Source organism: Varanus komodoensis, unplaced genomic scaffold, assembly GCF_004798865.1.
Source record: "Varanus komodoensis strain SLA01 unplaced genomic scaffold, ASM479886v1 scaffold1, whole genome shotgun sequence".
In the NCBI taxonomy this organism is placed as follows: domain Eukaryota; kingdom Metazoa; phylum Chordata; class Lepidosauria; order Squamata; family Varanidae; genus Varanus; species Varanus komodoensis.
In genome coordinates this window covers 77,273,521-77,285,363 of record NW_025335268.1, presented here as the reverse complement: position 1 = coordinate 77,285,363, position 11,843 = coordinate 77,273,521, and the positions used below count along the sequence as shown (strand labels likewise).

The 11,843-nt window shown below is 41.9% G+C and overlaps 1 protein-coding gene across 1 annotated transcript in view; it reads right to left on the bottom strand.

Annotated features, from left to right (window-relative positions):
• Positions 1-4,895: 4,895 nt before the first annotated feature.
• The window catches only part of ACE2 (angiotensin converting enzyme 2), a 30,269-nt gene continuing 23,321 nt past the window's right edge, over positions 4,896-11,843 (bottom strand). The window contains exons 12-16 of the mRNA XM_044449498.1: positions 10,655-10,777; positions 9,482-9,660; positions 8,719-8,777; positions 6,202-6,302; positions 4,896-5,077 (exon numbers count right to left, since the gene is read on the bottom strand). Of these exons, the coding sequence (XP_044305433.1) occupies positions 4,957-5,077; positions 6,202-6,302; positions 8,719-8,777; positions 9,482-9,660; positions 10,655-10,777 (583 nt within the window). The 3' untranslated portion in view covers positions 4,896-4,956. The remainder of the gene's footprint in view (positions 5,078-6,201; positions 6,303-8,718; positions 8,778-9,481; positions 9,661-10,654; positions 10,778-11,843) is intronic.

Here is an 11,843-nt window from a genome sequence, read left to right as displayed (position 1 = left end):
TTACTCCAAAAGATATTGAAAAAATAGATAAGAACTACAGTGGGAAAATGTTGGAAATGTTAACAGGATAGATGGGACTTTCTACCATATATGGTACACTTGTGAAATAATGAAAAGATTTTGGAAATTGATACATTTAAAATTAAGTTTCCTATGAGTCCTAAGAACATGCTTTTGAATAAATGCCAGAGACTTTTTAAAGAATATGTCATTTAAATATATGACAGCAAGAATTATAATTGCTTCTAAATGGAAATTATCAGAATCCCCATCAATTGAAGAGTGGGAAAATGAGCTGGCAGAATGCACAGTGATGGCAAAATTAACTGATTATGTAAATAGAAGATTGGTTGAGGAATTTAATGACAAATGGAAATTCTATTAAACCCAGTACAATTAATGGGGTGTGAAAAGGAGTACTTTAAAAAGTAGTTGAGGATCTATAATTGACTTAAAGCGACTGGAAAATTTGTTGGTGTACAGAATAATAACTTCTTTTCTGAACCCCCATAGAGTGTTGAATGGCAAATAGATAAATTTGGGGGTTTGAATGTATTGGATGTACTTGTTTAGAATCCCTTGGCAACTTTATTCTATTTTACTTTATTTACATATTCTTTTCTTCTTTTTGTATTTTATGTTAAGAAAATTTAAATAAATAAATAAATGTGAATTAATCCATGTATGTTGAATTGTTCTTGAGAAAGAGAGAGAGGAGCTGAGGGCAGGTTCAGGGCTCCATCTGCTGGCAAAGAACCGGCATAGCAGCCCTGGTAGTTGCAGGATCACTCCCCCAATCTGCTCCAGCTGCCAGGGCCCTGATGAGCACCGCCTGGAAGCCCTGGGGAAAGAGCTATATGAGAACTGGCTCTTCCTTCCAGAAGCTGCCTTGCCAATGAAGGTTCCTGGGCTTGCTGCAGTGCTCTTTCTTTGTTGTGACCTGGCTGCTTGAACTTTGCTCCTGCTGCCTGCCTGCCTGCCTTCTTAGCTCTTGTTACTAGTTCTTGTTTGCCCTGTTCCTTAGTTTCCTGACTCCTGGCTTGCTTGACTGTGCTTTTGCCTCTTGGACTGGACTTACCTTGCTCTTCTGTTCCTGGCACTGAACTTGGACGGTTGGCTGAGATTTGGATTGGAGTTTGGACTGTAGTCTAGCTGCCTGAGTTTGGGTGCCTGTGCCAGTCAGCTGCCCATTCTCCAAATGCTGACCATGTGCTTATTCCCCCTCCCCTCAATTACAACAGAAGCTTCTGAAGATATTTTGGGGAGTTAAATGGTTACTACCATCCGTGCAAATATCGCTGCAGAATTGCCCTAGTTCTACTCAGTCTGGCAGTTGCTCCTGATAAAGTCCTTGGAAAGTGTTCCTTAGTTCTTTAGACTTTTTTAACAGTGGAGGAAAGAGTTTGAATATTTCAACCTGTTTTTTCAACTCTCCTTGTGCTGCTGTAGATATTAGACCAAGAGAAGGAAGAGGTTTACAGTCTAGAAATAAAGCCACCAAAGAGGATATCAAGGTTTATACATAACTGGCTCTATTGAATGGTTAATTATTTTGAAAGGGTGTTGGCATTTCAAAATTGGTGATGAGCTGGTTGTCTTACATTAAATGATCACATGCAACTCCCTTATATCACAAAAATATTTAAGTATCAGCTTTCAGTGTGATAATATTCAGCAAGGGCTATTGAAAACAAGAGCTTATAGTTAGGCACATAAATTAAATGTACCGGAATAAATGGCAGGCTGTTATAAATATGTCAATAAATTTTCCACTCTTTGTATCTTTGTAAGTAACACCCTTATTTTTCCCTAACAGCGTGGTGGGGTAGTGGGTGATTATCCTCAGGGCAAAACCCATGGGCAAAAAAGTTTTTCTTAACTCCTAAGCCAAAGCCAGTAATCTGCAAAAATCTGTAAACAGACAAAACCTTCACAAATGTTAACAAAAAATGGAGACAAGAGATCTTGTTACTGATCTCCAGGATTGCACTTAGTCTGGTCCTAACAGTATAGATTCCCAGGCAGACATGCTATACTAAACAACAAATGATGCAGTCATGGTTGCCAGGGCCAAATTTCTATAGCGTCCAAGATGGTCTGTGTGGTTCCTAATACTAGACCAAAGCCCCCGTGAGCAGCCTTGAATAGGCAATGGGTTACTCAGCATTTAGATGGGAGGATTAGCCACTTGGGAGGGACTCAATCCAGCCCCGCTCCTCCCTCTTGAGCACAGATGGGTGACTCTTTGGGTTCAGGGCTCCTCTGCTGAAAGCAGGCAATGGGTGCCACCAGGTGTTAGCATGCATACACATGGTCCTTCATAAGGTCACACAGGTACACAGAAATGTTCCAGCAGCGCACTTTATGTTCAACACTATCTTCATTCTCGGGACCCATCCAGTATCATGCTGTTGGAAATGGCATACAGTGATAAATAAGAAATGTCAATTGGATTCTTTTTCATTTTCTAAAACGCTGAGGTATCTTCATCATTCAGAAATGTTGAATTGTTTTCTCCCTCATTCTTATAAGGATTGGGGTTGGTTGTTGGGACTAAATCATTTTCTGCTGCCCTTCTCCTACAAGAAAAACAATAAATTAATGTTGGCGTTTAACTGTTTCATGGCCAAGAACAGGTTCAAGCATAACAAAAGGCAAACATTATCCTTGTCTGGTAAGGCTGAACTTGATCTTTTGTGTTTGTGTGCTGACAAACTGAAGTGTAGGGTTTATTCAGTTCAGTAACACCGCTACTGAAAGGGATTGCATAGACACCCAACTGATGCATGTGAAGAGAAAATGATGGAGTTTGCTTTGTGGAAGAGAAGATCAAAAGTGTGTTGTCTTAACATTTCTCTCTTATGTTGCACAAAATGAGCCTGTGTTCATTTAAGAGGGTACAAGTTCTATCAAATATCACTTACCTTCTTCGGTCTCTCACCCCGATGATGATCAAGACAATGGTTCCAACCACTACAAGGCCTATGACGATTCCAAAGAGTATTAGCCACACGGTGACAGGCGGCTCATAAGGTGGCGCCAATGTTGGGGAGATGCCCACAAATTCCAGAGTTTGGTCATTCAAGCCAAAAACTTCATTAATGCGTCCCCGAGACATTCTGCGAACATAGTGAGCACGGGAGAAGCCTTAGAAAAATATCCTACTTTTCTGCTAAAATGTTTCATGGAATTCTACCCAGTGGTGCAGCTTTGATATGAAAACACCTAGTATGTAAAGAGGGAAGTATTTTAATGGTATGGCTTACATGCTATCTTTTTGCTCCTATAATTAGTTTCTGTCTTCTTTCTCATTCTCTCTTTGATTTCCAAATTTGATGCTACTTAAGGGTTATCTTTTATGCTTCATTAATCTGTCTAATGCTTGATATTAAAATGCTTCTTGTGAATGGACTATTCCTCATTATCTTCCCTGATATTCTCACTAGCTCTCATCTTTAAACAGATTGGGTCTAAAAGTCACATTTTCTGATTTTGTCTTGCTGAGTTTTCCTTTCCAACTAAGCATACTTGTGCATAAGTTAATCTCATTAAGATAAATAGGACTCCCAGCACAACTTACTGGAAGTTCATCCTGTTGAACTCAGTAGGACTTCTGAGTAGATATACAGATTATGATATAAGGGAGACTAAACAGAGAAGCACTATAATTTTGTTGCATGAATTACCTGGTGCTCATTTTATCATGAATAAATGGAATGTGCAACTACTGCATTGGTTTCCTGATCCTTGCATTTGCCATAAGATAAACCCTGGCATCACACTTTGCATATGCAGTATAAAGTGACATGGATCCCAAGTTTTTATTATTCATGTATTATCTCTAAATGATTTTCATATTTCTTATCAGAATTATCTGTTTAGCTCTATCTTCTGATTTATAGGTTGGATTTAGATGGAATGATCCATGATTTGTTCACTAAATCATGGTTCCAATTTATATCTGAATAAGTGTATACTCACAAAACCATAGTTAGTTGTGGACAAAGGATTGTAGAAATCACAGCTGGAAACTGGTCTCGGGACTACAGCTTGTGCTAATAGTAGTTTACTGCTATTTTTGAATGTGCAGACACATGACAAGCAGCAGATGATTTCATTGCTATACTACCCATTTTGATCAAACACAAACATTTTAAACAAAATTAAGAGCGGCTTAAACAGCAAATGCACTTATACAGAACATCTGCAGCTGATAATTCACTCAAGCCCTGGAATATTCCAGTGTATTCTTAAACCTTGGCAGAAAGGGCCATCTGAAGCTGGTGCTGAAAACATGACAAGAGTAGACGCAGGCAGGTCACAGTGGGGAGGTCATTCTATAGATGGAGAGGGGAGACTCCAAAGAAAGCCCTTCCTCTTGTTGCTGCCCATGGAGCCACCTCAGAGGAAAGCCCTAGATGCTAAGCCTGCTGCCGTAAGAATGAGCTTATGAAGCTGACAGCCGAATTTCTGCGGAACAAAAGTTTATAGTCAATACAAGCCAGTTTTCCATTACCACTGAACAGAATCACGGATGGGTCTTAGAATTCTTTGTCCAAGATAGGTAATATCCGACAATGTTTTCTTCTAATAGCAAGACAATCTCACAATAAAAACAGGCTTTGCAAGAATTCTGCTTACTATAATGTTATGAGTCATTATCATGCTGCCTGAAGTGGTTAAACAATCAACAAATACACCATGGTGTGTGCTTCATGGAAAGAAATTTTTATTTGTATGCAATTCTAAGCATTTTGCAACCAGTTACCAAATACTCTTGATTTCAATCTGAGAAATCTAAGCACATGTTTGATTATCCCATGGTAAGTTATTGCCTGTAAGCAAGGCATAAATGGCAGGTCACCTCCTGCTGCATATCATTAATATGCCAGCTTCTTCACTCTCACACAGATCATCTTGCTCGCATACTATTTGCTTGCAATAGGAAAAAAGAACTTACGTGATTGCAGCTTCCACATCTTTTCTAGGAACCAAATCTGATACATTATTAGGCATGCTGACTGTCAAATAGAAAGAGATCCTTTGTGTCACATTATTTACATAGACATCGTTTGTCCTGGTGGGGGGGAAAATGTCTTTAGTAGAAGTCATAATATAATCAGAACATTATTTCCACATAAGCTATCAAGATCTCCATAGAATACATGCATTGTACACACTGACTAATGCGTTGCTTCACATACAGAGTATGCCTTGGCAAAGATGTTCAATAAGCTAGCTGCCCAAACCCAGTTCTTTCTGTAGCGTCAAAGATACAGGGGCTGGTTCGTTGAGAAACTCAAGGCTGGGTTCATATTGTTATTGCAATATGTGGCAATGAGTTAAACCTGTGTGGAGTTATTTACTGAGTGCCGTGCCCTGAATTGCTTGTTTAAGGGCAACCACTCAATTATCATCCTTTTTTCTAACCCAGCCAAACTATATTAAAAAACAACAGCCCACCCATGGGAAATAACCCACAATTCACAACTGAACAACTAATCATGGGTCGTTCACTTTTGACTCATCCTCGGTCTTTGAGTGTGCCTTATCATGCTGTCTGAACCCAACCCCTGGAATTCCCTACTTGGAGATGCCCGTGATTGACCCTGGTGGGGGCTTTGCATGCAAGGCACATGTGCTGCCGCACTTCTTTCCCCCTGCACTGGCCCACGAGCACCAAGAAGTTAATAGAGAACAACAGTTCAAACGTAGCAGACCAGGCTGTCTTAGCTCTTAGGGGATGGAACGGTGGAGGAGGGGTATCCGCCTACATGGACTTCCCCTTTGTTAAATTATTATCCTGTGGGGGGACAGAGATGTGTGGCTTCTTATTTTAAAAATGGGATGTGATCACACTGTTAAAAAAACCCCCCATAAACACCCTGCTAAAATGCTTCAAAGAGCCAGTGGGGTGTAGTAGCTAGAGTGTTGGGCTGGGACTTGGAAGACTGAGGTTCTAGCCCTCTCTTCACTATGGAGCTCAATGGGTGGCTTTGGGTCAGACTCTCAACCAGGCCTACTTCACAGGGTTGTTGTTATGAGGATAAAGTGGAGGAGAGGAGGGGAGAACCTGGTAAGCCACTCGGGATCCTTCCAAGAGGAAGAAAGGCAGAACAGAAATGCAATGCAATGATAACGGCGCTCTCAAGTTCTGTATAGCGACACACTGCAGCAAAGGTAAAGAAGGGAAGTGCTTACTGAAATGGCACTGTTTTATTATAGGTCTCTGACATGTACTTCCTCATGGCATAGGCGATGGTGGCCTTGAATAAAAACATGTCATCTTCGCCCCATGTGTACTGTGAATTCAAAAGGACAGTCAGACTGAAGGCTGCATTCTCAGACACAGTTGCCTAGAGGCACTTTCAAAGCAGACTGTATAAGTAATCATATGCACCTCATCAGTTAAGAGCTAGGCATACTTTGATTTCCCATAACTTTGTTAGATTTTTATCCTGGATCATTAGCCACAAGGCTCCCTTTGAGCACACGATTGATTTCAGGTACAATCCTGGAAGCTGACTCAGCAAGTTTTTCCTCTGCTATTGTAAACAGATCTAGCCTGCATCACTATCCAAGGAGACACCACTTACCCTGCCAGCTCTTCAGAGCCCTTCCCCAGCCTGCCTGTCACAGTTCAGAGCCTTAGCATGTAGTTAAACTAACACAGTCTCTGTTTGTTCTGGGGAGCGGAAACGGAGATGAATTATGCAGGTAAGTTGTTGGAACTGCACCTTTGTTTGTTGACAGGTCTATAAATTTGAAGCAGAATGGGCCTGTTGGCCTTGTGCAATACTGGAAAGAGGGATAAGAGGTGAGACAAGAATCGCGCTCTCCACTAGCTGGCACTACTCACTCATTTCTGCGCATGGTTTTTGACACTTGCTTACTGCTTTCTGTCTGCTTCTCACCCCTCACTCCACTTCCAAGTTTCTTTCTTCAGAATGAAGCCATTATGAGTTAATACTTGTTTGCTACTTGGATGGTGTCTAAATAATTCACACTGCTCTTAAGCTAACAGTTTGATGCCCCTTCTAAATTGTCCTCCCTTGATTTGTGCCTTCATTGAGAAACCTCTCAGGGCCAAAGGCAAGATTCTGTTAAAATGCAGCTAGCAGCTATGTCTTTTGTTTTCACTTCGAAGTAAGTGTAGCTGCCCCAGCCTGGATCAGGATCTCCCCAGAATGGACTAAGTCCAGTTCTTGTTCCACGCCTAATGTCTGCAATTTATATTGCAAAATAGCGACCTATTGCTCTTATGCAGGGGTGGGCAATTTACAGAGGTCAGTCACAAATTGTTCCCTCCACTGACGCCGCCCATGCCAGAGCAGAACTGCCACCAGTGCTGAACTGCCATGGCAATTTTCCAATGAAGCATGGTTTATAGGAAACATGTGCTCTATTTGCAAGCTGAACTGGACTCCGCGGAGACTTCCAGGAGCAGAATCTGCTTGCAGAGAAGGTGCACACTTTCCACTCACCTTGATCCCTAGCAAAATTGCCATGGGGTTCTCCCCACTATTGCTGCACATGTGGCAGAAGCAGAAGTGCAAGAGCAGGGGACTAAATAGCCTTGGGGGTCACATGCACCCTGTGAATTGTCCATGCCTGCATGAATGTTTCGCTCTTTGGCACACAAGGACCCAAACAGGCCTTCTTTTAAATGTGGGTCCAGCAGCAATATCTCCCCACTGCCCCCTTTTTAATCCACTCTAGTCATGAACCCTGGATCTGGAACAGGACCCCAGCATATGACAGAGGAACAGAGGGGCTTTTAAGATATGAATTGTCCTGTGTGTACTCTAAAGTAAGCATGTATAAGAAATTCATTTTTAATGGAATTTATGCAGTTTGCACCTTCTAAACCAAATGTACACTTGAGCATGATCTGCAGTTGGAGTCAATATATTTTAGAGCTTGCAATATGATTTGCAGACCAAAAAAGGTATTGGATAGCATGCGCACAATTGAAAGTGCACATCAATCTGCATATTTTGGCGAAATACATGCAAATACAGATTAATCAATGAGAAGAGAATGTGTCTATGTCAAAGATGAACACAATGTGTACATTTGGAAAAAATGCATGAAAAGCTCATAATCTGAAAGCTGGAACATACTTTAAGATGGAATTCAGAAAACTTTGGCAAGACTCAGCTTTGCAGATCCCTATTCTAATGTAAAAATGAAATTTTTACAGCTGTTAGTCAGACATAAAGTAAGGTCTGCTTTGTTCCCAGACTGCAGGTGCAATCTTGGACTCATAATGGGGAGGAGAGGGTGAAAAAAAAATCCTGTGCCGCATCAAGGTCCGCAGTCCACATAGGTAATGTCTGCTTGGCCCTAAGTAGCCTGGAATGCTGGGCTGGCTTCACATCTGGGCAAGCATCAGGATTTGTTTTCCTGTCTGCCTCCTCAGTGGCATGTTATTAGCACATTCTTCTAGATATACATAGAAACAGATGGAGCGATAGGTAGCAAGTGTAACTGACACAGTCTTATGTATGTTGCAGCTGCAGTTTGAAATCTGATAACATACATAGATATTTATTTTGAAAAAGAACTTGATTATGGTTCGGGGGCCAATCCTATACCCACTTCCTAAGAGATAACCCCGAATGTAGTGGGAATTACTTCAAAGCTACTATGCACAGTTATGTAGTTTCATGTTGTTTTAGAAAACAAAGTAGGGTTCTCTTGTGTCAGTCTACTCACTGAATTTTCTCCCAGGGCTTGTTTCAGGCTGATCCTGACTTTGACTGCATCCTTACGGTCTAGATGAGAGGCAAAAATAAAAACCAATCTTAACACAAAATTTCAAACTCAATTCCATAACATGCTGCATGACCAATCCCAAGAAAGCGGCCTGCATTTAGTAGCCTGTGTCCAACCCACATGCACTGTGACAGCTGATGTTGTAGCTGTGTGTTTGAGTCTAGTGATGGACGCCTAAGTTGTGATATGTCACTCGCCTACCTTTCCTCCTCCAACAATGACCGTCTGGGAACATAAGAATAGCCACGGTGGATCAGACCAAAGGCCAACTAGATGCCACAGGGAAACCCACAAATAGAACACAAATCCAACATCAAGCAGCTCACACTCCCTATACAGAGACATAACGCTTCTGATATGGGACGTAATAGATAGCCATAATACATAATAATAATAATAGTAGTAGTAGCATGGGCTTGATCTTATTCAAGTGTGCAAGTACACATGTTTGCAAAAAAGCAGGAGAAAGGGCAAATGGGAGGAAAAAAACTGATGGCTCATCATGGTGTTTATATTATTTCCATTTAGGTCAACCACTGACAGGGGCACAACGATCAGTTCCAGCAGCTGAAATCAGAGTGACTACTACCATAGCAATAGGTTGCAGAAGGTTGACTCTACCAATAGTATCAATGGAACAAACAGTCCAGACAAGAACTAGTTCTGGTCATACGTCAAATCATACAACATAATGAGTACTTACATGGAGACCAGGTTGTATCCCAACCAGCGGTTCTGTTGTTGGCCTTGTTGTTCTGTACAAGCCACAAACGCAAGGGCTCGAAGTAGTGGAGCAATGGTGTTGCATTCATCTTCTTCTCTCCTGTCATTATTTCTAAAGCTTTGGTCCAAGGCTCTGACCTCCCTAAAGCAAGCATGTTCCTGTGCATAAAAGAAACAGGCAGCCAATTAAGCACAAACCAAACAGACCAACTTCAAAGGCAACCCTTTGCAAGCATCTTACATTTGTAAGAGTACACAGACCACTAGGTGACAGTTTGTTGAGATGTTTGGCTGGATAGGAAAAGTAAATCCAGTTATTTTATTTAAACATGGAGTTGTTTAAATCTGTTGACTTTGTGTGGCCTTAGTACAGGGGTGTCAGATGCCTACAGTCTGAGTGCCAAATTCTATCTTGGAAAAGCTCTTGAAGGGTGGTGCAGGGAGGTGTCCTGCAGCAGCAGGGGGTTGGACCCAATGGCCTTCTTGGCCCCCTCCAACTCTACTATTGCACAATTCTTTGAAGCAATCCAGTGGTGGATGGGGCTGATTCCAAAGGGGCAGGGCTGAGATGCAAGCTCATTTTGGCTGAAGACTCTTACTGCCAGGCAGGGGGCCTCAAGGAGAAGGAGCAGGAAGAACCCTTTGACCGTAATCAAGAGAAAGGGGAGAGGATGTGATCTTCTAAGGAAAGCCAGAGCACTGTCCGGGCTCCCAGATAGACCAGAGTTGGGTTGTTAGCCTGTGATTGAACACCCCCTTTCTAGAGAGAGGAATTAAAAGAAGACTGCCAGTGTTCCTGAGAGGCTGAGAGACCTGGAGGTCCGCAAGGGAGGTTTGCAGCTGCTTTTCCCTGAGCCCTGATTTCCCATAGCCCAGACCTGTGTTCACAATAGAAGCAAATGTTTGGAGCTTGGGGAGCTGCTTGGAGAGATTAGAGGGGAAAGTGGTAGATGAGGAAGATGTGCTGGTGCCTTCTCTCCTGCCACTTCTCTAATGAAGGTTGAACTCTTCTGACTTCACTTCACACAAAGAGATGGAGGCCAAGCTTTGAATGAAAGCAGATGGCACATTCACCTGCGCAGGTGACTATGCCAAGATGAATTTTACTGTAGCAAATCAGATTGTATTGGAGGGTCAAACAATATTTCATTACCGCAACTTGAGACCAGCTTCTTTGGAATTAGAAATGTCACATTTGAAAAGTGCGCCTTTGTGTCCAGCAGCTTCGCAAAGTGCCTCTTGAAACTGGAATTGGAATATGGTCCTTGTGTAATATCTAGAGACAGGGGAGAGAAAGGGTGGAGGAGCATAAATCTACTTCACTTGTTACAATACTGAGAAACCCCTAGGGTTTAGCAAAGGGAAAACAAATAATCGTACCATAGAACCAACATTAGCATATTAATCTTATCCATCTGCTTTATTGTCTTTTTATTCCTGGCACAGAATGTTGCTGTAAGTCATTCAAATGGTTGAATTGGATAGACCAGATTCAGTATAAAGTGTCCTGAATGGAAATGATTCTACTGTATTAATGGATTGTTGTAATTGCCTGGTCTTGATCTGACCACTTTGTCAGGCTTTCTGAAGATCACCAGCTTTTAGCCAGTCTATTGCCTCTTTTATTAATGAGCATTATATTGTATCTCAAAAATGTGGACTGCTTGATCCAAAAATATCTTAAATAACATAAGAATACAGAGACTGAGATTTCAACATTTTAGCAGGTCAACAGCATTTATGTAAAATAACTTTTTAATTTTTTTTAGGTTTTTATTTGTAGCACCAAACCACGTATCATTCTTTCACTCCTTCATGGCAAACCAATCCTTTCTCTCTGCCAAAGCAATCAGTGTCATTTTATTGTTTAACGTGTTTCCTGTCAGAATTCTGTGCTTAAATCTGTGCTTAACCTCAGGATGCTGGTTGACTGCAGACTAAACATGAGTCAGCAGAGCGAATGCCACCCTAGGATGCATAGCCAGAAGCGTGGCTTCTAGATCAAGAGATATATCCAGGTTGGAATTGGTGCAATGAAGAGCCACAACAATGGTGGCTGGTTTGCAGGGTAAGCCATATGAGGAGAGACTGAGGGATCTGGGTCTTTTCAGCCTGGAGAAGAGGAAACTCCAAGGGGATCTGTTGGCAGCATATAGGTATGCAAGGGGGTGTCACATGGAGGTGGGTAGAGACCTGTTTTTCCATGCAGAGGAGGACAGGATGTGGATAAAAGCTCAAGGAACCAAGGTTCAAGTTAGATGCCAGGAAGAACTTCCTGACAGGACCCTAAGGGTATGGAATGGGTTTCCATGGGAGGTGGTTGAAGCCCCATCGGTGAGGGA